The sequence below is a fragment of the Aythya fuligula genome, chromosome 29, assembly GCF_009819795.1.
Source record: "Aythya fuligula isolate bAytFul2 chromosome 29, bAytFul2.pri, whole genome shotgun sequence".
NCBI classification, from domain to species: Eukaryota; Metazoa; Chordata; class Aves; order Anseriformes; family Anatidae; genus Aythya; species Aythya fuligula.
The window spans coordinates 1,026,322-1,053,250 of NC_045587.1; the positions used below are offsets into that span (position 1 = coordinate 1,026,322).

At 42.4% G+C, this 26,929-nt stretch overlaps 1 protein-coding gene across 2 annotated transcripts; it reads left to right on the forward strand.

Moving 5' to 3' along the window:
* Positions 1 to 3,727: 3,727 nt before the first annotated feature.
* Positions 3,728 to 25,808, forward strand: LIMA1 (LIM domain and actin binding 1). Of its 2 annotated transcripts, XM_032204877.1 has the most exons (10): positions 3,728 to 3,859; positions 6,470 to 6,515; positions 8,548 to 9,006; positions 14,313 to 14,421; positions 14,991 to 15,151; positions 17,436 to 17,543; positions 19,511 to 19,568; positions 20,109 to 20,224; positions 23,131 to 23,264; positions 23,660 to 25,808. In XM_032204877.1, exons 1-10 carry the CDS (start codon positions 3,741 to 3,743, stop codon positions 24,657 to 24,659), a joined length of 2,310 nt encoding a protein of 769 aa, XP_032060768.1. In that variant the 5' UTR covers positions 3,728 to 3,740; the 3' UTR covers positions 24,660 to 25,808. The 2 variants fall into 2 exon arrangements, with proteins under 2 accessions (XP_032060768.1, XP_032060769.1); XM_032204878.1 differs by lacking the exon at positions 17,436 to 17,543.
* The last annotated feature ends 1,121 nt before the right edge of the window (positions 25,809 to 26,929 follow it).

A 26,929-nucleotide genomic window follows, 5' to 3' on the forward strand; every position in this document is an offset into this window, starting at 1 on the left:
GGGCCGTGAGGAGACCATGAGGAGACCATAACGGGCCGTGAGGGGCCATAAGGGGGGCGAGCACCCCGCCCCTCCCCTCCGCACCCCTCACAAAACGCAGCAAGGCGCAAGCGCACGGAAGCCCCCCACGGCGGGGAGCTGCGCATGCGCCGGGGAAGACCCCGGCCGAGCGCGCCGTGGGGGCGTGCCCCGGTGCGTGGGCGTGGCAATGGGGCGTGGCAAAGGGGCGGGGCCGAGCGGCTGCCCGGTGCCGCCGCGGGCGGGGGGGGCGCAGTCGGTGCTGCTGTTGCGACAGGTGCGAGAGGGGGGGACCGGGATCGGGACCGGGACTGGGACCGGGACTGGGGACGGGACGGGCACAGGGACAGGGATACGGGGACACGGGGACGGGAACGGGCGTGGGACGGGACCCAGGACGATACCCGGGACCGGGACTGGGACCGGGGGCTGGGTCTCGGACCGGGACCGGGGACCGGGGACCGGGACGTGGTGTGGAACCGGTGCTGGGATCCCCCGTCCTGTTCCGGAGCCTGGCGCTGAGGAATGATCTGTGAAGGGCCGTGCCAGTGCCCGGTGCCCGTTATTGCACCCCTCCGAGCTTCCCCTCCCGGGGCTGCCGGTGAGCAGGGCAGGGCCGGCTCATTACCGGGTGGGGTGGAAGGCAGCGGGGCCGTGCTGCTGGAGAGCAGCCCCCGAGCTGCTTGGGCAGGTGCCCCGCGCTGCAGCCACCTGTAAGCAGCCCCTCTGGGGCCTTCGTTAAGCGGCGGTCCTTCTTGAAGGACTTTATGAGGTTTGGTCCTGCTTTATGGGGTTTTATGGGGCTTTATGGGGTTTTATCCTGCTGCGAGGTGCCTGGTGGGGTCACCGGAGCCGGGTCGGGTGCGTTACGGTGGTTATATCGTGGTCCTTTCCTTCCTTGCTGGCTCGCAGGTTCCTTTTCTCCTTCTCTATCCCCTTTGGACTATATGCCGTGTTAAATGTAACCTGCACCATGCTCATGATCTTGTTTAAAATTTAGTACATGCAGTAAAAGGTTATTTCTTGGAACAACTTGGAAAAAGTGTTCAGAACGAGCAGCAAAAGAAGCACAAAAATGCTCAAGTGAGTTGAAGCCGTAAGCATGCAGGAAGGGGCAAAGAATGTGGAATGGCATTAAAAATGCGGGAGCGCGAGTTTCTGGGCATCTTGGCGTTCTGCTTTTTGTCGTGAATTGTGCCTGAGACTCCAAATGTGCTTCTTAGCTTACCGTTTGAATGACCCAGCAGTAGCTGCTGCCTCTAGGAAGAGATTTTGCCACAACGGTCCTAATTGTCTTAATGCACCTGTGGCTGTAATGGAGAAAATGGAGAGCTGAACAATAAGAAACCAAACAATGACACAACGGGGTGGAAAAATGTATCCATAAACAGTGAGTGCTTCAGTGGAATGCTTAGGCATCGAAATCAGGAGTATTTTCTGCACAATTTAACTAGATTGTGTTTTCTCAATATTTTCCTGAAGCTGTCCTTCCGTGTAAGGTGCACGTCAATCAGCAAGCTGTTATCTCTGCCAGGGGAGGCTTCTAATGAATGCCCTGCTACTGTTTCCTGTGCAAAACCGACTCAATCGAGAGAAAGGCGATTGGAACTGCAAAGTGGGCCTTCAGATGATCTCTTCTTTGGCTCAAGAGTAATCATAAAAGAAAAGTTTAAACCGTAGCATTACGTTTTTTCCTTTTTTACAGAGATGTTTCTCAGGAGTAAATTTTAACTACAGTCTTCACGTATGTGTTCTGTGGCTTTGTTAAATCTTTATGCTAAGTGTTTGGTGCTGGGCTTGTTGTAGCAACTGCATCATGTAATCCCAGGAATGCATATTTATTTGTATGTAAAGTGTGCTTGTTTAAAAGTGGGAAAGTTGAGTGCTCCTCGTATTCTAATTAGATCCTTTTTCTTTGTGGATGATCATTTGTGCAGTTGGCAGGGACTGGTAACTATTTTAAACCTGGAGAACAGCATCATTTTTCTAGTTTAGTCTGGACAAAACTTCTCAGGTTAACAGAAGAGGGTAATTTAGTGACGCAAACTGTTTTCTGCAAACTATAAATTTCAAAAAGTAACTCTTCAGGCTGAGTTTCTCTCCCTAGTTGAAAGAGGGATGCATTTTAGAGACTGCCTGAGTTGGGAATGAGTCTGAAGCTGCAGTAAGCTGCAACCATAACACAGATAAGTAGTTTCAGTGTTTCAACACCCCAACAATTTTGGTGTAACTTGTCTCGTTTGCCGTGATAGTTCAACCTGCATATCTAAAAGCACCATCTAAATGATGATCTTGAAAAAACATGTGCTGGCGTGGTGTGTCATTCCCTCCATTACGTCAGGTGAATTCAGGAATGTTAGAGAAAGTCCCACTCTTCCTGACTACATCCACCAAGACAGCAACATGCTCATCTGCTGCCTGTTTTATCTCTACACAGCAGCAGGGTGCAGCACTGGAGAGGTTCCTATGGTTCCAGCAACAAGCGGGCACCTCGTGGACCCAGTGTTCCCCTCTCAGAACTGGAAATCAGGTTCCTCCGATCTGAATTCTCACCAGATCAGTCAGACTCTGCATGCTGCAGCTGAATTCCTTTGGACTGAGGTGTTACAGCATCCCAAATCTGTCTCTTATGAGGAATTGCATTATATGCCTCTGAGGATTTCAGAAACATGGGTCTTCCTTACATATGGCTGTTGATATCAAGTTCTCTGAAGGTGTTCCTTCAAATGCGCCTAGTGGTGGAGCAGACCTGTACTCAGACTTCTCGAATTCTGTGACCTAACGGGGCAAATCAGTTAAAGAAACTGATGGAAAAAATGAGAATGAGATCAGCCTGCCCGACGTTAGCGTTGTAGGATCAGTTAGTGCACTTGCTGCAGGCATTGTATGACATGAGGCTAGGGATAAAAGAAAAGAGGAAAAAAGGAAAGGCGTTGCCCCACAAGCTTTATTTTTGTCTTATCAAGGAACTCTTTAAATTAGTCTCCCCTCCTTTCCTCCTCCACAAAAGAAAACTAAGTAAAAGTAAAAATCTGATATGCCTTGTTGGCTTCTGTAGTGAAAAGCTGCACAAAATCTCTTCTGGTTTACAGCAAGACAGGGCGGTCAAAAGTATTCCTTTAGGTAACCAATAACAATTGCAACGTGAGGTTTACAGCTGCCTGCATGAACACAAGACTTACTTCAGCTCATGGAGGAAACGGCTGCGGCATTAAGAGTGAATGCTGCCAGGGTGAATGAAAAATGTTTGCATAGGAATTACATCCTCTTAGGTTTCATAACTCAAGCCTTCTTACATAAATGCCAGCACATTTGGTTCAGAAAGCAGAACAAGAGAGGGCACACTAGGGCTTCCTGGAGGCTGTCTGTGTGCACGTGTCTAAAGGAAACACAGAGCTTCACGTTAGCATCCTTTTCAATCACAGCTTGCTTCTTCCTCGTGTTCTGGTTCACAGCTTATCTCTCGCCCCATTTCTTGTGGCTAGTGTTTTTATCAAGGGCCCCATCTCAGTGGCGTCTGCAGAGGAAATTATAACTTCAATCTGATGCTGGTTTTTTTAGTCAGTTGGTGGACAAGATCCTGAATGATTGGGACTTGGAGGCACTAGTATGCTAGGTTCCTGAGCAGTGACTTAATATCAAATTGTGCTGTGAAACTACTTTTCTGCTCTGTATTGACCGACACTGTACTTTCTTCCTGCATAGGTGTTCATGGTGATAAGATGGAGCCTTCCCCATTTAACAGAAGACAATGGACTTCACAGTCTTTGAAAATCACTGCAAAAGAGCTCTCTCTGGTCAATGGGAATAAGTCATCAGCTCTTCTGGAGAGGTTCTCCAGGTAAGTGCTGTGAGGCTTCTGAACACAATCTGTGGGGGGGTTTGGCAGCTGGAACCTTAACAGTACTGCTTCGCTGACAGTTGCTTTGCTTCTCAAAAATAGTGTCACTCTGGAGGCATTTAAAGTTCTGGCTTAATATGTACTGTGCAAAACTTTGTTTAGTTGCTGATGTTATATCGTTTCAGCAATCAGAATTATAATCTCTTCTACCTGCTGTCAGAAAGTACAGCGTTCTCTGTCGAGTTACAATTTGGTTTTGAGGGCAGAGCATTGGAGTGCAGGCAGCTATCGCTGATAAGACTTTTACTCCATCAGAAATGGGCTTTTACAGCTTAGTCACGAGCTAGATCGGCTTCTCTTAACGTGGCATTTCCTGGCCGGTACTTTAAAAAGTGTTATCGGTTAACTGGAGACCAGTTAGAATTTGTAGTTCTGTCAACTGCTGGTGATGGATGTAACCCTCTAGGAAGAGCTCTTTAAGGGAATATAGCAGTAGCTATGTTCTTCACAGATGTCACTTCCAGCTGTCTCACAATACTGGTTTAGAAAAGGAATGCTACCCATCCCTTTTCTCTGAGAGATGGATGATAGATTGCAATCAGATCATTAAGTGATATTTTATAAGCTGGGAAAGATGAGTGGCACTAACCTATGTGTTTTGGGGAAAAACAAGCATTTTCTTAAGGAAATAGCTAGACTAGAGCCTGAATTTTCAATGAGAGAGGGGCAGCCCAGTCAGCTAGTCTACTGCATTAACAGTGCACCAAGGTTTTATTTAAATCTTGAGAGTGGGAGAAACTTTATAGAGGCTATAAAGGAAAGATAATTGTGATGTGGACTTTACACAAACATAGCTATTACTCTTCAAGTACTCTGTCCTAGGGAGAAGCCGCTTGCTTTGACCACGCTTGTTAAGGTGATTTATTCACTCATTGAAACTTGATTACAGAACCTGGTCATCTTGCTAAATGTTGATAATCCTTTGGAAAGGGCTTACTGGAAGTAATCCAAACTGCTATTCCTTAATCAAGTGGAGCCCCTCTACATAAGCAGTGTCAGTTCCTTGCAAAAACACAGTCCTACTTACTTTACTGGCTTTGCCAACTCTGCCACTAACAGTGAGGAGCATAATCTTTCTAAATTGCTGATACCTAAATATTTGTATGTGAAAATACTTTTTAAAATTCCCATGGTGTCTAGGTAATCAGTTTTGCCAGGTCAGAGCAATGCAAATTTGCAACAGGCAGAGACTTTAGCAGTGCTCTGTGGTGGGCTGCCTTACCGTGAGCGCTGCCTGGAACTCTTCAATCCTTGTTTATGTTTTCTGCTGTGGTACTGGACTTTCATCCCCATGTCTGTGTTGATTCTTCCCGTATTGATCTCTCTTTCACCATAAACTTACTTTCTCAGCATGTCTCATTCAAATTATGGAAGCTCTGTAGTATAAAAGATATAGGTTAATACATCTATATTGATTAAAGAGAGCCACCTACAATCCTTTAGCAGCTCTCAGCCTGTACAGTAAATGCAGCTTGTTGAGCAGAAATAAGCAAGGGTGCAATTTGTCCACTCTCCAGCATAACAAGAGAAGAAATGTATGTGGGAGCACACCTTTCAAAACAGGAAAAAAATCACTAAGAAATGAGTTGCAGAACAGGTATTTGCACATAAGTATTTTTTTTTTTTCCTTCTTAGAAGGAACCAAGCCCCTGATATACATTAGTTCTTGGTTTGATACCAGCAATTATTTAAGGTCTGAAGCTGACGACTGTTATAACATTAGTGCCTTGTTTATGGCCTGTAACACATTCACAGTCCTATCAAAAGTAGAATTCCACAGATAAGAAAGACAGAAACATGTTGAGTCATGATTCTTCTCTCCAAAAAGGCAGAGCTCTGGTTAAAAATGGCAAAATTTGTCTTATCTGATTAATTTGGGCATGGCAAAAGCAAAGTGCAGTCACCTTGGGCTGATCGGTGTGGTCTGTGTGCTCCTAGCTGCGGAGTGGAGCGCAGATTGCTGCGTGTAGCGTGCAGATTGCTGGGAGTTTTCTATAGCTTCTTAAAGGACTTTGATTCATGATCCAGGGAGGCTTATCTTCAGAGGACTGTGATTGCTGTTTCCACTGCTGGGATAGTTCAGCTGCTCCTGAAGCAACTGCTGAATTGGTGCAGTTTACAGCCCAGCATAGTAAGATAAACTGGCACTTATGTAGATTTTCTGCGTATGCCAAGCTGTAATTTGTTACGGTTCAGCAGCTGCTGTATAAATAGCTGAGTTATTCCTGCAAAGGGGCACAGCAGACAGCTGGGTGGGAGAAACAATACAGCTATTCCAAGGTAAATTGTCTATATTTGAGAATGAGAGTGCTTAGCTAATGAAAATTATCAACGCACGTTATTATTGTGAGCTGAATGTAAAATGTGGCTATTTCTGTGCATTGTTCAGATACTATTTGCTACTATTTTTCCAGCCTTTGGTTTTATTTGATAGGTCTGGTAAGTGCACAGAATCCTAGGTGGAAATGAAATCTCAGTTATCTTCATGAGCATTCAGTGTCCTAGTTAAAAACTGTTTTTTTTGTTTTTTCTCCATTCTCTTTCTCGAAGGTATCAGAAAGCAGCTGAAGAAGCCACTGCTGAGAAAAAAAGAAGTGTGAGTATTTGTTTCCTAGGCAATAAGCAACACTCTGCATCAAAAATGGATCACCTACATGAAACGTTCCTGTGATAGTTTATTTTGGGAATATCAAAGCTGTTGCTATGTGTCCTACAGAAAACTTAGCTTAGACACAGTGACTGCCTTTGACCCATTCCCCTTCCCTTTCCCAGTGTGAATGAAAGGAAAGAAAATCAAGTGACTTGCCCAAAGCTATATATTGAATCACCAATTCACTTTTAAGCAAAAGGCAGAACGAGTTGGCTGTCAGTCTTCATTTCTAACCACAACCTCTTTGTTCTTAGCTGCAGGCAGTTATGTGGTACCTCTTCCTTTCTTAACTAAATTTAAAAGCCTGCTTAAAAGAAACTGCCAGCCTCTGAAATCTAACATGCATCTCTTTGATAACTGTAGAATCTGTTAAAGGGGATCTTCTGGGAAGTGACTTGCAAAGTTCAAAATGTCCCCGAGTGAGGGAAAGCCATCCTTTTTGGCTCTGTATAGATCCTTGCATCCCCCGTGAACTACATTGCCCTCACTATTCTGGGGTCACCCTGGTGGAAGGCCAGGCAGTAAGACTTAGGTCTGTTTTTATAAGCAGATCCTTTAATTTTCCTTTTGAAAGACCAACAACGTTTACAGGATATATAGGTAAGTCTTTGCTAGAGCACACTTCTTTGAGCTCTTTAATGCTTGAGGAGTCGTTCTTCTGTTTGGAATACAAGTGTGGCAAAATAAGTGTTCTAAAAGTTACTCTCCAGTCTTAAGTTTTCTTCGTTGCTTTTATGATCAGGGGCAGGCGAGTCCCAAGCAAGAATGACTTGTGTTATAAAGAATGCCAGGACTTCATAGCAATATGTCTCACGTGCAGAGGTGGAAACCTGCTGCGCACTTCTGAGTATGTCTGTTGTGTTACATTTGTCTTACAACTCTAGTACTTTCTTCTAAATACAGTCAGCAAGCGAGCTGATCTTTTTGAAGCCTAGGTGGATTCAAGTTAATTTGCAAAGCACTGTTCAAAATGTGACCAGAAGAGTAATAGGGTGAGAGACTTAAATCCTAATATAGCCGCTAATCCTGATTAATTCCTGTAAGCCTTGCAGACCTGTTCCACTTGCAATGAGTTTGATACAGAGCACTCTCCGTAAGGGAGAGACAGCAAAAATGCAATGCTGGCAGGTATTGGATTTGAATGAATCAAACGTGGGCTGGTCTGTTACTGTGGGGAGAGGTAACTACGTGTAAGTAAAACTCGTCTGGAAAGCATTTGAATGGGAGCAGTATTACTGCTCCACGTAGTACCATCTAACTCACGATGGTAAGGCAGCACTTGGGGGGGGTGTGGATGTGTCCTTTCTGAGAGCTTTTGATGTGTCAAGGAAATAGAAGAACTCCAGCAAGCAGCCTGGTGTTTATGAATGGGAGCAGAAAGCAATTTCTTGTCAGTACTTAGCTTAAGCTTTACACTGAGTGGTATAAAATACTGGAGGGATCTCTTGTAAGTAAAAGGCTTTGGTTAGCTGATAGCAGAAACACAAAAGACCTACGAAGCAGTGGTTTCTGTGAGCTAATCAGTAGGTTTTTGGATGACTTCCTAGTTATTGTCTTCTGAACCAGCTGGAAGACACTGCAACGCCTGGCACAGCACCCATGCCTCATGTGGCTGTGTTTTCACTGCTTGCTTGTTCCAGGACTAGAGACCCTTGCAGCGTGGATTTGGGTCCCTTTTCCTCCATGTGTGGATTGAAGCCTTTTGTGGCATTTAACTCATTAGACCTTGACTCCCTTTTTCCTTATAAGGCCATCCTGTTTGCTCACTTCCTGCTTTAGCTCCTGACTTTTCTCCCCCCTCCTTCCTTTCCTATCCTGGATGCTTTCTCCATGTGGCACAGTTGTAACTATTCACAGCTGTCTGAAAAAGCCGAGAGCGGAGCTCAGTGCTGAGCCTTTAACTTCCTTTCGCATAGAAAGGAAGTGTTTTAGTGCTTCATCAGGCATATAACTGGAATTAACTTCTTGTTCTTTGCAGAGCGCAGAAAATCTTCCCCCTCATTTTAAAAGGGGGAATCTGAGCGTGCTAAAGAAGAAGTGGGAGAATCCAGTGCTGGGAACGGAGTCTCGGAAGGAAACGCTCCGAAGCAGCTGTGCTGAGGTTGGGCACAAGGTCGCAAGCTCTGAGGTTGGAGTCGGGAACAGCCCTGCCTCTTGCTCAGACCCGGAGCAAAGCCCAGCAGCCGGCACCGCATCTCACGCCCAGGCCTCTTCTGGCACCGCTGGCCAGCTGCCGGGTCCCGCTGTTGACAGCAAAAAGTCTAAAAGCCACTCAGTGGAGAGTGGTAAAATGGAAAACTGTCTGAGAGAGCCCAGAGAAGCGGAAAAGCCTGAAGCTAGTGAAAACACGGACTCCTCGGGGAAGATAGAGAAGTACAGCGTCCCGCTGAACAAGCTGAAGATGATGTTTGAAAAAGGTGAAGCGGCTCAGACCAAGGTAAGGATCTGCCCTTTCAAATCGTAAGAGAAACTAAAACTTCGCTGCCTCCTGGGCACCAGGAAAAGTCCCTGGAGGGAGTGGCTCGGAGCTATTATTGACTCTGCGAGTAATTGTATTCATTGTTTTAGGTGAAACATCGCGTAGCTGCTGTTACTAACTTATTTGAGCTAAACAAATACGTGTAGAGAGCTTGGATTTGTTAGTATTTGTGAGTGCTTATTGCAGATGTAAGATGGATTTGCTTTTGGTAGAGGTTTGCAGTTTAAGATGGGGAAAATTAAGTATGGAATTTACTGCTTTTCCTCTTTTAAACAACCAGGGAGTGTTTATCTCCTGAGGATTAAGGTGAATTATGTAAACAAATTGTGCAAAACATAAATAGTTACATAGAAAAGAGAAAGTAACTGTTTGAAATGAGCTCAGCAGTCTCGGGCAGCTGAGATGGAAATACTTGCCAGAGTTAGGAGCTTTATACGTGTCTGGATGTGTGTCACACATATAGGTGTATAAAAATGCGGGTATCTAAAAGTACTGTGAAACGCTCCCATCTTTTCCTTGCTGTTCTCTCATCCCCATATCTTAACAAATGTGTCTTATCAAAAACTCCTCACCAGGAAAAAAATAAGCAAAGATAGCCAGATGAGCGCCTGCCTTCACTAGTTTTGACTTGCAAATGCACAGGGCTTGCATTTTCCTACAACTGCTCATGAAATCTGATCCTGCATGTGGACTGCAGACTGTGTGTCCCGGGGGAGAATTGCTTAACTAGAAAATGAGTTGCATATGCCAGTGACTTGCAACATAGTCCTGAGGCCTTGATGCTGGTGGATTTTCCAGTTTTCTCATATTTTCCTTTACTTCTGGCTTTGTTTTACTGCGGGTGGTTTTCTTGCAGTACCGAGTAAAACAAATATATTTTGTACAAAATTTTTAAAAATATCTATCCGTTAAGGGCTTCAGAGGAGCAGCTCTGTGTTAAAGTGAATTTTAGGTCTGTATATAGTAATTTTGCAACTTAGGTTTTGTAGTCTTTGTCCTTATGTAAGAACTGCCCATACCATCACGGCTATCGAAAGGCTGGGCTGAAGAGGGTGATCTCTTGATAGCACTTATCTGAACTCTTGCTGTAGGATTCGTCAGCCAGGATTCTGCAGGAAAGTACCATTTTGCAGCTGGACTTGAAGGAACTTTATCATAGCCTGGGGAATAAATTGTTTTGGAGCTGATTGAATCTGGAACTGAAATTGCTGTGAAGCTTAGTCATTCGAATGTGGTTGAAAACCAACTGAAGACAGTAAATATCATGCGCTAAATGTGAAACTATTCAGGTTACGTTCAAATTCTGTTCCTATTCCAAGTTAATCTGGTTGGTTTTTAATTTTGGAAGGGAAAAGGCATGGAGTGCTCTGAAGCTTTTGTGATTAGACTCTGAAGTCTTTGTGATTTGAACACCCCACTGTAAGATTTCTGGTTGTGGGATTTTATCTGAGGCTTTGAGGATGAGATCATGTAGTCCTGTACAATGAAGACAGTTAGGCACTATGGCAACACAGACCTTCTTCAAGAAGGTAGGAAGCAATGTGGTACAAGTTTAACTGCAAGCTTTGCAATTGCATCTTCCATTTATGCTTTTCCTGAACTCTATCTGATGATAAACCCCTGATTTAAGTGGAAGCAATGCTTCACCTGAGGGACGGTAATTCTCCTTAGTATTTACTTCAGCCTTGTGGAATAAGCACTGCCAGAGCTTTCCTGACAAAACATCTGTATAAGCTAAGCAGCAGCACTGCTATAACGTCATGGCAGTAAAGATAAAATAACTTGCCTGGTTGCTGGGTAAGTCCATGGCAAGAATCCAGATTAGAGCCTGGATTTCCTGACCCCATCTCACACTCTAAACAAACCTATTCTGATGTTCAGAACTATAAGCAAAACCCTCTTAGTTTCTTCATCTGTTTGTTCAGATCTTGCTCCATCTTCTGCTATTTAAATAGAAGCCAGATATTTTTCTTCCATGAAGATGCAATAAAAATGCTTCTTGAGACAATAGTCTGAACCAGAAGCAGGAATATCAGTCTAGATTGGTTCAGCACTAAGCAAAGGCTGAACGTGCAGTCTTTTATCAATTTCAAAGAATTCTTCCAGTAAGCGACAGCAAAAACATACACAAGGATGGTCAGAAGAGAAGAAAGAGACAACTTTTTAAAGCAATATTGTAGATCTGCTTGTTCTGAGTTGCTTTGTGCTTTTTCCTTTAAGGCAAAAACTTACTGTGTCTTGTGGATCTGGCTCGGTGTGCAGGGTCACATTTGACACAGTTATTTATAATGAAATAGGTGTAACTTTTATTTGGTCTTTTGCCCAACAACTCCTCGTGCCCTAGGCGAAATGCTGTTAACTCTGTTTGTGGTACCTCTGCACTCGCCTCTTTTGTCTTAGAACCTTGGGGCTTTCCAGACACGAGGAATATTTTATTTCATTTTGCAAGTAGCAGAAGCTGTGGCACTGGCATAGTGGCCCAGCCAGGACTGAGAAGAGAACTGAGTGCCATAAGCGTAAGGCTGGGGAGTTGGGGATTCCTTCAGGCTAAAGGTGTTACCTCCCGTGAACCCTAATTGTCCTAATTGCTTGTGGTCAGTCTATTGGTGCTAATGGAGAAAGTCCCTCATCTTTGGTAAATATTTTTTTCTAGTACTCTGCTTTTTTTTTTTTTTTTTTTTCCTTCCACAATATAAGACTGTTGATATAAAATCTACACAGCTGTGGCTTGCTATTTGCAGGTTTTAGTACTAATTTTTTTACAGAAATATCTCTGAACCGTATCTAAAACTTTTGTATATTGGTGTTTGGGGTTTTTAATCTCAAAACAGGCAAACTGTGTTATTCAGCTCGTCTCCAGGAAAGTTCTTTAGGGGATGCTGTAACACCCCTAGGTGTCGGAGGGGCCAGGAGAGGAGCAGGCAGGACTGGAGGTGATTCAGCTGACAGTAACTCAGTCTGCCTAGCTGGTCGTGAGATGGCTGCCTCTGATAATTGAACACTTCCTGCTGCACTGGATTCTGCAGCATGGTGATAAAATGGGGGGGAAAGCTGCTCGTTTTCGAGTCAGAACTCATGCAGCCTTCAAGTTAGATGAAGGTAATACGGTCACAGACAAGGCTCTTTCTGAGGAATCCTTAAGTGCTGGTAAAATCTGAATTTTTATTGCTTGGAAGAAGTTGTTTTTATGTGCCTAGATGAGATGCTAACAGCTGATCCAGAACTTCTGCTGGTGGCAACAGGCTGATGAATCCTTGTCAGAATTGTTTGGCGGCTTGCTGGCCCTTTGCCACCTCTCATGTAGAAGTTTAATTTGTTTAATAATTAATTTCAGTAATAATAGCGCTTCCTTTGCCCTCTCAACATGAGGGCAGTTCTGCATGGTACTGAAGGCAAACCACAATGAAAATAAATTGAAATGAGATTCTGAAAGAAAGGAGAATGAGAGGGGACAACTCGAACAAGTTTCCAGTCTGGATTTCTAGCTGCCTTTTTTCTCCAGAAAGATGCTGAGAGTTTCTGGAGTCTTGGAATGCCAGACACGGAATCTAAATTTCTTGACCTTTGTTCCCTGGTAGTGAATTCTTCCTTATGCATGCTGCTGACCAGTTAAACTTCTCGTGTGTCTGTACTGCAAGCTTTTTTTGTTCCTTTTGTAGATTTGTCGGTCTTGCTGTGTGCAACAAACTGTATGTGGTGCCATGTTAAAAAAAGATTAAAAAAAAGAAACCCAGCTTCTCTGAATTCAGTAGGGCAGTGATAAAGTAGTTTGGGGTTTCAAACAGGCTAAGAAACATTTTATTTTCTGTGTCCTCACAGGATGTTGTCTTCAGATATATTCTGCCAATAATGACCTTTCCCATACACTAGTCAAAAGCCAGACCCTTTAATGACAAATTTCTGAGCTGTAAGAACTTCAGGCTCGAGGTGACATGAAAGCGGACATCAGCTTAATAAGAATCATCTAAGGGTAGTTTGCACAGAATGAGGAATCTGCAAGTTCTTACAAGTGTGCAGACACTCCCAAACTGAACCTATCAACACACTCAATGGAAGGAAAAGACTTGTCATAGCTAAGCTCTTTTCCAGTAAGAAAAGTTACCGAAGTCTTAAACCACAGAAATAAAAAATATTTCCCATGCTAATGGAAAGAGAGGCTTTCCAGCTGCATTTTCCTTTCCTGGTAAAGTTGCTGTTTTGTATGCCAAAGCAGCCTGATTTTTCACAGTGATTATCTTACAGTGCGGTTCTGTTAAAATAAAACTTTGGAATTTCCTTCAGTTTGGTGACCAGCAAATAAGAAACTTGTTGGAAGGGGGTGGGGAGGCGGGGATGTGTGGTTGGAGCATCTTGCCAAACCTGCCTTTTTCCTTGCATTAGCCTCAATTGTAATTTCCAACTGGCTCCGTGATTTAACTCTTCTGAGGGAGGGAGAGAACAAAGATCTATAACCTGAAGTATTTCGTAGGATGTCTTCAATAGCTGCAAGTCAAAATGTCTTGGTGAAGTCCAATTAAAATCTGCATTTTGTGAGCATTTGGCAAAGCTGCTTTTTCACAATTTCTTTTATTGAGCACTAGATTTTGGGGAGTCGGTCTCAACACACGTGTATTAAATCTGATTGAGCCAGTCAGAGCACTTCTGTGGTAGCTACAAAACTGTCCAGCCTTGCAAGTAGTGATTATCCTGGATATCTGAGAATATTTATCTCTAGCACTCTGCTACTTAAGCCTTATCAGACCTAATTAGGGAATTATTTGGTACCAAATGCATGAGCTACCTAAATCAAAACAAGTAGATCTAGATAACTTTCATTGCAATAGTATTTATTCTCCTTCTTGTTCCTGAAAATCCATACAAATTTTTGATAGCATACTCCTTTCATACTTGTTTCTGATTTAAAAACTTCATAAAATTACCCTGAACATTAACTTCAAAAGAAATTGTATGAGCTGCAAAAATCTAGACTGAAGTTTTGTACTTGCAGCCATAAATGCCTAAAAGTCTGGTGTGTGGTTCTGATTTTTCAACAAATACAGCTTCTCAAAGGGCACCTACAAACCTCTGCACAAAATGGTTTTCCAGGTGACGGAGGGTCATGTATTCTGTGATCAAACTTTATATTGGTTAAATAAGATGTCACCTGCTAGAGTTGTTTATTCTAGCAAAGCAGATTTGCTAGTGACACCTGTGCATCTTAAAGGATTAAGTGCAACAATCTTTGTTTGTCCAGGCAGCTGATAGGTGGGTTTTGTCTCTGCCAGGTCCCTAGAGACCAGAGGAAGACAGCAGTCAGTAGGAGGATTTCTGAAAACAGCTTCTCTTCGGAAGACCTTGATGTTGGCCAAGGAGAGAGGAGCCACAGTACATCAGGTCAGTAATACCCAATTGTTTTTTTTAGTTTATAAAGTTAAAACTTACTTTATACAATACAATGGAAATAATTTTTGCCTTTCAGAAATAGAATTGCAGCCATCTTCCATCTGTAAGGTCCACACGATCATCAGATTTAATGAACTGAGTCTTGCTGTGAATGTTAAACCCTTAACTCCTTAAGCACAGGAAACCAAGGCATGGGATAACTAGCAAGTTCAGGAATGGAACCCATTTTTTTCCTTCATTTTGATTCTAGGATAATCCTATGACTACTTTTTAATAGTCAATCTATTTTAGAAACCAAGTAGCTGCTGCTGTCATTTGACAGTAACCCTAAAACAATCTTCAGGGTTGGACACATGGATGTATTGTTTCTGAAACCAGCTGGATAAATTATGAGATTAATTATGACATAAATTATGAGAATTTGAAGCATTTCTATGTTCTTGAGACCTGGAATTTCTGTGGTCTTAGTACTAGTGAAGGGATGGATTAGTAAATGTTTCTGCACACAAGTCTGTTGGTGTTCACGAAAGTTACTCTTTATTCATGTAATTCTTTTCCAGGGCATCTTGTAGATACTAGTCCTGCACTCAGCCCAGATAGGGCAGAGCCCAAGAAAAGCCTGGAGATGCCCCGCTTATCAGAAACTTCGATAAAGGATAGGCTGGCAAAATACCAGGCAGCTGTGTCCAAGCAGGGCAGTTCCACAGGCCTTGCTACCACGGTAAGTCTGAGCTTTGGCTTGTGCAGAAGTGAGTTTTTGTCCCAGCCTGAGGCTGGAGAGAAGATCTTAGGGCAATCAGGCCATTTGAAGATAATGCCATCTTGTTTTGAAAAGACCTCTGTGCTTGTAGGATTCATTTCTGATGAAGAGCCTCCACAGACTGCAGGGAGAAATAAGTACTTGCATCTTGCTGCAATGATCATGAAAGTTTTCAAGGGAATTAATTGCTGGTACCCTGACTGAGGTGCTTCTGAAACATAGCTGAACTTTTTCTTTCTGCCTGTCTGTATCTCTGTGTTTTTTTCTTTTTTGAATTAAAAAGAAATCTGTAATGTGCATTAGCTGCAAGCTAGGGGAAACTGAGGCACAGCAGCAGGAGCAACTTTCAGTGTCCTGCAGTGCACAGAACCCAGATTTCTTGGCCTGCAGCCTTGAGTTCACCAGGCAGTTTTTCTCCCCTTTGTTTTCATCTTCCTTCAGGTTTTCTCACCCATTATTTCATTCCAGCTGGCCTTGCAGTGAGTTAACGTATGTCAGTTGTGCAGATATTTGAACAGGAAGTGAGCAATTAATTGAATCATAGTAAACTGCTGCAGCTGAAGAGACTGCAAGAATCTAAGCTTTTAATAAAAGAAGATAAAATGAGCTTAACTACATTTGCTGGAACTGTCTTATGCTTTTGCTTAATGATGGGAACTTTTACTGTTTAAGCATGCCTTTTGTTAACCATCCTAATAAATTTTAATGGGAGAGACCCTTTAAAGTTATGAAACTTGCACTGGAAGTAAAAGCCAAAAATGTTGTTCCTAGGGTTTAGAAGAATGCGCGCTTCCCACATGTCTTTATAATGATGCTAAAATCTCTACCCAGCTGAAATGATTTTTTGAATTTCATGTGCAGCATGGGCTTAATTCTCCAGCCCTTGGGAGGAAAGTCAAGTAAACTTCATGGAAGGAGTAGAAAGTAATTACATCCAGTGCAACAAATGTCATTAACTGCAAATTGCTGATTTCCAAGTCCTGTTTCTCACCTGCATTCAGTTTGCTAGATCATCTTTTCCAGTTTGTGGCTTGGAGTGGTAGCTGATCCACTAAATTATGTCCTAATGTCAAGAGATTTACCATAGATGTTTCTTGAGACCATAATTTACAAATGTCCAGTGCTATCAGTTTGAGAGTCAGTCCAGTGTCATGCTCTTAGATCCCATTTGGCAGAATCTCTTGATTTTTGGCTTGCCCCATCAATTAGGGCAGCAGGTAAGATGCTGACGAGGCTGTTTGCAGTACTTCCAGTAAACCATGACTCTTGGATGTTTTCTTTCTGTGCTGCCAAGGAAACGATGGGTCTTTGATATGGTAGCGTGCTATTTGTATTTCCCTTCTCTGAAAATGTGCTGCAAAGGAAGGACATAATCTGTCTTGGGAGCAACTGTTTTGAGGGCATTGTGGACTAATTAGGTCTGGAATAAAGCTGGTAGGTGTTTTTACAGTTGGTTAGAGTGAGGGTGAGAAGCAATTTATTTCTATAACATTGCAAGCGATACAGAAGGGAGACAGAGGTGAGGAAAAACATATTTAGAGATCTATGTATTAAAACAGCAACACTTAATTACATACCTATCAGATACGATTGGTTTACAGAATCCAGTAAGCTGCTGGTTGGCTATTTCTCTTCCATGTTACAGAGAAAACGCCTTGTGAATGGCATGAGTCTTTCTCCAATTATCTTGAATCCTGTGGCAATGAAACACAAGACTTCACTGGATTTGTTTTTTTTAAAGTCTGAAAGATTCTTTTGTGTAGATCTTAAGACAGTTCGTAAAGTACAGAGATCTTGGTAAATAACAGTATTTTTTTTTGACTAGCACAGAAACAAGGGTAGGATTTGCTTTTATGTTGAATTATATTAATTACATGGTGCTTTAGATGATGCTTGTCTTGAAATATTTATCACTTCAAGTGAAAAATTAACATATCTAGGAAGGGAAAATGTGGAGTGAGCAGGGGAAAACAAAAGAGCTGATTTCAAATGGAAATCTGGAAGCAAGGAAAAGGGCTGCCATTACCTTCATAGACTAGAGTAAAATTCTACAGCCCCATCTTTCTTCCTCATTAAAATGCATCACTTAGCAAGTGTGTATAGGTTTTTATGTTCCTTCCTTTAGTTATCAATGTATATGCTAGGAAAACAGTTTTCAAAAAAAAAAAAAAAAAAAGGAAGAAAAATAGGAAATGCTTTCCTAGGAGAAAAGAACCTGTCAACTTTCAAGTGCTTTATTCTATAGAATGAGATTCAAGCCAGTGAAAGTGAACTCAAGAATTACAAATCTGAGCAGAAGGAGAATATGCCACCAAGTTTTGAGGACACCATTTCCTATCAGGATGGGGAGAAGGTAAGATGCTCATGCTGGTGGAGGTCAAGGACTCCACTGTAAGTGGAACAAGTTGAAGAGGGTCGTCTGAAATACTTGTTCCCCATGCCGTTTAGAAATTGAACCTGAGCAGCAGGTACTATTTACACACTGCAAAATTCCTTTTTTGTTTTTGTTTAGATTATATCATATGAATTATAAGATAGCAGGTCTCAGTGAAAGACTTTTTAAGCCGTTCTAGAGAATATCTCGAGATGAATCTTACCAGTGTTCTTGGAGAGTTCCCCTGTCTTCTCAATGATGACGTGTCTGTAGTGTGGCAGAATCCTTGAATATCATGCTTACGTATTCTTTTTTAGGGGCTTGAGTTGCTGACTAGAGCTGAAACCTTTGTTTTTGTGTTCAGTTCCTCTGTTTTGACTCTGCCCTTAACATTTGATTACAGTGAAGTCACCAAAATTTTTTTGTCATGTTGCCAACCATAAAATAACGATTCACAACTACGTATTTGGTTGTTTTTTTTCAAGAAATGAAAGTATGAAAAGCTTTCTGTGACACACGTAAGGGGACTTTTCACCACTTCTTCTGCATTTAGTGGCTAAATTTTGCTTAAGGTAGCTGTGAATGACAGTTTGGGCTTGCCCCTGTTTTTGAGCTTCAGCTGCAAATAGAGGCTAAATTACTCCGTGAATACAGAGATAATAAAGCATGCTCAAGCATTTGTATACTAAACTGGGGGTAGCAGACAGGATAAAAGTAGCTGAATAATAATTGGGGTACTGTGTATTCAAGCCATGCTGAACACGTGGCAGCCTAATGCCAGGAGGGCTTTTAGAGCTTTCCAGCCTTCCTTGGGCAGGGGGCCAAACTGTTGCTTTCAGCTGTTCCTCGCTGACAGCTGAGCAGCTTCATGTTTAGCTGGTCCAGACTGCTTTTGCTAAAAGGTGAGTTAATTAAAAAGAGCACTTGTGAAATCCGAATACTTCCCTGCTGTTGAATGGGAGATTTGAATAAAATCTCTTGTATTCAGCAGTAATTGCAAAGTTGCTTGTTGAGGATTCCAGGTGCGATAAAGAGCCTGAACAGAACATTGTTTGAGAGGGAGGATTGTTCCTTTGAAATGACATCATCAAGTTGGGAAGTCTAATTAAAACTGCTATTAATAAACATCAGAGGCAGGAATCCTCTGGTGAAAAGGGAGCAAAAGAAACTTGCTAACCTCTATCATTTTTATACTGAATTCATGAAAGATTTAGTAACCAGACGTGTGACTCAGGCACAGAAAGCACCGATGCACTTCTCACTATTCTAGTGGTAGTGATTTGTTCAGTAGAACTTATGTTAATTTATACATTATATGTGTTAATTTAACTTGCTTCATCTGTTAACTCATTAATTTGCAAACATCAGTTGCTTGCAATGGACTGTTCAATCATTAAAGTGAATTAATGATGATCTGCATTTAATCTTGTTAGTGTTTCAGTTTCTCAGCTACTTATAACTATTTGATTTCATAGCAATAATGCCAAGTTTAACCAGTCTACATCAAGAGCTTTATAAAAAGCTTGATTTGCACTAAATGTGTCTTGCTTGATGTCAAGGGATTTCTCAGTAAGAAAACCGAGGAGGTACCTCAACAAAATCAACAGGGCTTTTTGATATCTAACAGAGAAAGATGTACAAGCTGCAGGTGCTTGGGGAAACAAAACCCCAATGTTTGTGTGAATACTACAGCAGGTGATCCGTGTGTTGCAGCAGCTGTAAGTGTGTGAGGGTGGCTGCCTTGTAGCCACGACAGAACATCACTGGCAGTCAACTGGCTGCTGTCGTGTGCCTCACAAACCAAAAATAGCTTCATGTGCACCTTAGTGTGGCCAGTCTCTTCCTGTCCTGGTGCTTATACTGTCAAATTGTCTGCGTATTATTTGGGATGTTATCATTCAGCCTTCTGAAGGTCGCAGTATTCATTGCCTAATATTCTCTTGCAGGTTTCCCTAGGTGAAAACAGCTCGTCTTTCCACTCCAGCCTTTCCGAGGATGGCAATGGTAAGCACTCGTCTTCCCACCTCACCAAGAGTAGAGTGCGTGGATGAGGAAAAGCACCAACTCTGCCCAGTAGTGTGTAGGATACTTGAGATCACTCCTTCAGATGATGAATTTAATCCTATAAAAGCCTGTATCATACTGAAAGTGTGTCCTGTGCTGGGTATACTTATTTGGTGATCATCCTGCATTAATATCTTTGATGTTGACCGGAGGTAGACAAGTTCCCGTTTATTAAAGTACTCGAGCATGTTCTTATGCTGCATTAGCTTTACACCTGAATTCAAGCCCATGCACGAGCACTTCGCAGAAATGAAGAGTACTTCGTTGGAGTTAGATGTTGTCCATATTTTAGTTTTCTTTATGTATCAACTTAGGTTTTCTGGTACGTGGGAGGAATAGATTTATTGTTTTTAAATATATTTGTTTGATCTAGATCTAATGGTTTAACAGCAAATGAATGTTTCAGCCCTTAGTTGGTAGGCTTGCTGTTTGGTCTTATCAGTATCGTAATTATCTTTTCTTCCTGCTCTGCTCCCTTAGTTGGACAAAACCTGGAGAGCGAGACAGAAGTTCAGAAACCTGTTGGCACAAAACAGCAAAACTCTGGTTCCAAATCACTTGGCCAGGCAGATGCATCTCTGCCAAAAGCAGTGAAGGTAAAGGAGCTATTTATTCTGCAACATTGGCAATGGTTAAAACCAACTTTCTTCTCTATTTAATACTACAAAGCCTTAATGCAACATAGGGTCTGGCAAAACTGTTGCTATCTGATCTGGCTGTTCATGAGGGAACTTGAGTTCTGGTTGGAGAAGCACCTCCAAGCTGTCAGTTCTTCTTCAGAGGTGAAGTTGGAGTTGCTTGCTGGGAACTCCCTTGCTGCTGCTGAAGTGGTGTGGCCACCACTTTCACTTCAGTGTGGGGAAAGGGGGTTGAGCAGGGAAATCAGGATGCAGATCCTGTCAGGGTTTGTCTGTAAAGTCAGAGCTCCTACAGAGCAGCCTTCAGGTCTTGATCCTGAACCCCAGAGCCTTCAGAAGGTTGGGACCTGGCCCTGTACCTTCCTCTTCCAGCTGTTCCCCAAGCAACTGCAATCGGTAGGAACTTACTATAAAGGATGAGTGACCCTCCAAAAGATCAAGTCTGGCATTCCTAACAACAAGTCTTTAATGTAAAATTTCCATTAGCAAGGTCTATAAGGCAGATGGAGAACTTCTTTGATAGGAATTTGCTAATCTTATGAGCAACCCAAACTGCAGTTCTGAACATTTTGATCATGCTGTACGTGCCTGTCACGTGTGCTGTCTGGAGGTAGGATGCCTGTTCCCTGGGCTGCCACAGACTTCCTGGCTCGCTCTTGAGGAAACAACTGGGCTTTTGTTGTTTTCCCCATCTTAGGGAGGAACAACGCTGACCTCACTGAGCCCACTGAGATGTGGGTTCCTAGTGTTCTGGAGTGTAAATGCCAGTATGCAAAATCAGTCTGCTGTCTGTGATGGTTTTATAATCTCGTTCTGTTAAAGCACCCAAGATGTGTGCAAGCTACGTGTTTCGGTCCTCTGCAATCTCTTTCTATTAGTATAACCGGTTTAGTTCTCTACCTTGTTACTGCTTTTGATGCTGCACTGCTCAGATAGAAACCCAGATGCTGTTTATTCATGTCAGGTTCCTATTTGTCTCTTCCAGCTTCTGTTTCCTGTTCTTGGTTCCTAATCTCTACTCCTGCCTTCTGCTTCCCTCCTAATGTGAGCTCAACTCTCAGCTTTCTCTCAAGTTTTTTATATTTACTGGACCTCACCTTCCTCCTGTAGCTCCTATTTGTAGTATGCCTGGAAAGGAATTTCTTTCTCTTCACACCCCAAAACACCTCTCATCAGGCACAGGGCTCATTGATACACAAGTAAGTTCCTCTTCCTAGATGGGGACGTGCATTGCAGAAGCACACGCCGGCGCTGTAATGTAATGTTGCAAGCAAAACTGAGCTACTGGGGAGAGTCTTTTTGATGGGCAAGCAAATTGTTGCTGCCTTGCTTCCTGTGGCAAATGTGGATGACCAGATTTTTGCTTGAATTGGTAAATGCTCTCATTTTTTGAGATTCCATTTAGCAATTCAAAATTTGGAGTTCGTATGCAGTTTTGGCGGCACCTAGAGATTGTGGCTCTTTTCAAAAGGAGCTCTGAATTCTTTTTGGTCAAGCTGCCATCATAATTAGAAATTTAATCTACTATTACTTAAAGCAGTGCCTTAAAAAATTTACATAGCTGTTGAACTGGGATTAAATTGGCAGCAAATTTTATGGCTGTGACAAACTGACTTCAGCTGGCTCTGTCTTCAGCAATCTGTCCCTTGCATATTGTAACTTTCATTGCCTAACCATTGTTTCTTGTCTGGTATAAATAAATTGCTGTAATGATGTTTTCCTGTCACCTTCCTGTTTTTTCTCCTTAGCCATGTTTTCCTCAAAGGTTTTTACTAAGTTTGTAGCAGGTAATTCTTTGGAAAAGGCAAGCTATGATATCAGAGTGTCTATGCAAACCCATGGATATGGAGCCTAGGCACTTTTACCCTGATGCTAAAATAGTAAAATCAAGGGGCAGCCTGAGAATGCCAATTTTTCATCTGCAAATTGATTTCTTTTTTTTTTTAAGGTATCTTCCCTGCTGGCCAACCATAATAGTTTCCGAGAAGTGCGTGGCATCAAGTGACCTTTTTCACGAACAACATACTTGTTTTCTTGATGCTTTCAGAACACAAAGTCTGAAACCGTTCCCATACAGCCCAGCAGCGACACTTGACTCCTTAGCGTTTAAGTTTACCCTTGCACTAAATTCTCAGGAAATTCTCTTAGTGAGTACATAAACATTTTTAGCTGTTTAACCTCAAAGCCCTGCTCAACTTTAAGTCTTGGGTGAGTTTGAGGGCTGTTTGTGCTGAAACCCGAGTATGGTTTCTTTGCTATAGAACTGGAATTACTTACAAATGAAGTCAGAAGCGTTTCCTGCTGTCTGCATCTGTGCAGACTATTTTCTTGTCACTAAAAGAAGGGAGCATTTAGCAAAAATGGATTTCAAACTACTGAGAGCAGCCTGTTCCACTCCTTTTCTTTCTCCACCATCTAGTTATTTATTTTTGAAGTAATTTCAGATCTTTTTTTATGACAACTTTCCTAATTTTGGTAAATCTTATAATGACCATAATCTAGCCTAATATTTCTTCATCATTTTCCTACAAAGAAAAAAAAAAATGAGGTTGGAGAAATAGATCAGGCAGATTTCTGGGAACTGGCTTAAAGTTATAACTGAGTTCTAGCATTTTTATTGTTCCTTCTCAGCCACTGCTCAGCTTGCAACGGGGCAAAATCTTGGCTGTCAAACCACACCAACCCCTGTGGGCTTGCCATACCTGACACACGCATTGCCCCCCAGAACCCACTCTACCAGAATTAGCACTGAGCTGCAGAAATGCTGCAGTTTTTCTGAGCCCGCTGGAAGCTGCGCATGAACCCGAGCCAAGTCTAGCAGTTGATTAATTTTCCAGCTAACGAGCTTTCTCTTCTTCCCGTAGAAGTTCCAATTGCCAGCGAAGGAAACCTGCGTTGGGTGTCAGAAGACCGTGTACCCCATGGAAAGGCTCTTTGCCAACCAGCAGGTGTTCCACATCAGCTGTTTCCGCTGTTCCTATTGCAACAGTAAACTCAGGTAAACACACTGCTCTGCTTGGCTGCCTTCTAGGAAGCGGGGCTTTCCTCTTCTCAGAAGCTGAGTAAGTTGTTGTTCAGGCTTAGCTGAGGTGAAGGCAACTACAATGAATTGAACGGGAGCTTATGAGTGGTAATACAGTCCTGGTTCTGCCAGGGCCTCTGCACTTGATGCAGTCTATTTTTTTTTAACTCATAATGTCACTTGTTGGGGGAAAGGTGTAATGTCCAGCTCCTGATACTTGAAAAAAAAGGGTTGTACCAACCTCTGAAAGCTGTAAGATTGTCTTTCCTGAACACATTGGAAGAAATTGGATCTGTTCAGCAGCATAAATGAAATCTACACCCACCGCAGTGGCTGAACGCTAACATTTGACTTTGTGTCTTTCTGAACAGTCTTGGGACGTATGCTTCTCTGCGTGGGAATATTTACTGCAAGCCTCACTTCAATCAGCTCTTCAAAGCCAAAGGCAATTATGATGAAGGCTTTGGACACAAACAGCACAAGGAATTATGGGCAAGCAAAACTGAATGTGAAGAATCCCCGGAGAAAACTCTCCATGGCATAAATGCAACAGACAGTTCTCAAAACCCAGGAGTAGAGGATGCCCCGATTGCAAAAGTAGGAGTTCTGGCAGCAAGTATGGAAGCCAAAGCCTCAGCTTTGCCTGAAAGAGAAGAGAGACCAGCAGAAACAAAAAAGCTCAGGATTGCCTGGCCGCCTCCATCTGACCAAAGTGTTCAAGGAAGTGCCCTGGAGGAGGGCATCAAAGTATTCAAACCCAAATGGCCCCCAGAAGAAGAGATTTCCAAGCCAGATGTGCTGGAGGATGTGGATCTGGACCTCAAGAAGTTGAGAAGATCTTCCTCACTGAAGGAGAGAAGTCGTCCCTTTACAGTAGCAGCCTCGTTTAGAACAGTATCTGTTAAAGGCCATAAAACAGACAATGCAGCTTCTCCTAAGGCAGAGAGAGACACGTTGAAAAGAGGTGAGGAATTAGAGAGAGAGGTGGTGGACAAAAAGCAAAAGGAAAAGAAGGTGGAGAATAGAAACATCCAGAATGCTGAAGAGAAAAATACAGAGGAAGAGCGGGAATTGCCTGTTACCAAAACAGCAGAGCATAACTTTGTGGAAAATGGCCAGGCGAATGAAGAGACAGATGAGGAAGAACACGGTATGGAAGAGAAGCAAACCCCAAATGAAGAATTCCTTGAACCCGATTCTCCTAAACATTCCAGCTTTTCCAGTGTCTTGACTGCTAAGGAATCATCTCCGAACCAGAATCGCAAATCCCAAGACGTTGGTTTCTGGGAGGGTGAAGATATGGAAGACCTCTCTGTGGAAGAACAGATCAAAAGGAACCGTTACTATGAAGATGATGATGATGAAGAATAAATTGGCCTTTTACTCTAAAACTCGCTGCAAGGTGCTGGGCCTTTTTAAATTGGTGTTTTTAGCTTTAACAAACAGCTGCCCTCCATACAAGTGATGCTATACTGCACATCGACATTAAGGGAATCAGATGTACAAATGATCTCAACCAGAAAAGTACTGTGGGAGCCTGCAAAGGGGACACTTAGGGGCATGGAAATGAGAATCTGTGGCTGTGGGATGGCATCAACAGGTAGTGGCTGTCCACAGGGTGGGAACAGAGCTCTTCTGTACTCCTGTTGTCTTATCCTTTTTGAACTCTGGTACCTGTTTCGCTAACAACTTAGAGAATGCCCCTGCGCTCTCGGTGGTGTGGAGCAGGCTTTGTGTAATACACTACTTGTACCACTACAAATGCGACTGCAGTGCTTAGGGACCAATTTCAAAGGGACTTTGTGACCTGCTTTAAAACTGGTAACTAAATGCACTTTAATACATGTAAAGGGCACAGCTGTTTTTTTATGATGATAAAAGCATTTGGTTTTGCTTGGAATCCATCAGCTAAAGCATTTTAAACTGAGTGCAACGTGACTTTCTTTCTCAAAACTGCCAATGATCAAGACCTACTACTCCATTTTTCTCTGTGCAACTGGAATGGTGTGCCCACTGCTGGAACCAATGTATTTTAGTGCTGATCCAGAAGCTGTGCTGACTCTCTGAGGGCAAGTCAACATTTTTTGCAGGAGCCTGCAGGGCATTATTTTTGCATTTCATATGCATCTGAAGTGTGTTTTTTGACCTTTTTTTTCTCCTTAGAGTTCATCATAATTCATTTAAAACTGCAGATAACGTTTTTAAGGCCTTTTGACAATTTTGAAAATTTACTTGTATCAAACTGCCATAAATCTTTTCATTGTGGCTGTGAAATTCTGCTGCATTATGAAATCTTTGGAATAAAACCATATGAACAGTGAAACTTTCTGATTGCTAGCATTGAAGCTTAGTATGTTTTTAAACTTGACTGCATTTATTTTACAAATAATGGAATCTGGTGGAAGGAGGATGTCCTTTTATATTCGCTTTTATTTGTACTGTACTCATGAGAATTAGCTCTAACTCTATTTGAGGTGTAAAATATTCTGCTTTCTTAACAGTCCTGCTAACTTCAATAAAGTTTGGTCATTTACATAAAAAACTAGGTCTGAAGACTGGATTCATGCTCGTTTTGCAAAGAAGCAGTATTTTAAAAGGACCTGGGGGAATGAGAGGTAAAATACTGGTGTTCTTACTTGAAGCTGGAGACGAGACGGTGATTCTTCTGGTGCCACTAGGTGACACTGTGGGTCCACTCTTTTGCGGAATGTCAGATGGGCAGATTGCTCTCTCAGATGCAAGACTGGAAGAGAGATTAAAACACGATAGGCAAAAGAAATTAGGGCATGCAGGTATTTTACGTTTCCATTTCTGGTTTCATCTGTTCCTCACGCATGGTAGCTGAAGATAATTGAGAATTGGTTTTGTTTTTTCCTTCCTAGAAGCTTATTTGTATTGCAGTTGTCTTATCTCAAGCCTGGGGTGGTTATGGTTGGGATAGGTGGGGCTAAGATCTGGAAAAAAATGCAGTAAGTGACCTGCAGTAGCATAAGACAGAATGTGGTGGTTTATGGCATGGGGAATGAGGGGGAGAGGGGAAAAACCAACTGCTATCTAGGTAGGTGTTAGTAGCTACACATTGCGAGGTGTACAACCTGCTGGCTGGTACTTCTTAAGGGAGAGCTGAGCCTTGATTTGAACAGATAGAGGGGTATTGCAGAACTAGGAAAGCGGCTGTAAAAGTACATATGGCTTTCTTTAACCTCTAAATCCTTATCTTTTTCTAACGAAATCCACTTGGTATCAGATTGCCTCCTCAAATTACTAAGCAAGTGGAGATCTTTCTGCCTGGAAGCTATTTGTCATGGGCTCAGATTTATTGGATATGCCTACTACTTGTTTCTTAGGAGACACAATTGAATTTTACAATGCAGCCCCAGTTACGTGATACTAAAGGTACACTGGCTGCAGTTCCCAGAGACTTTGCTGTTATACATCCCTAATTCTCGTTAAATCTGAGGCATCTGTGAGTCCTTGAGCTATAAGGATGCTTACTGCTCGCTCAGCCAGGCTAAACATGTTCGTGGAGAAATTAGTGCTACTGGTACGTTTAAATAAAGTTGTTCCACTGGAAAAAAGTGAACATATTATGAACTAGTCTGTCCTTGAATCTATTAATTATCATAGCATTTGAGTGCTTA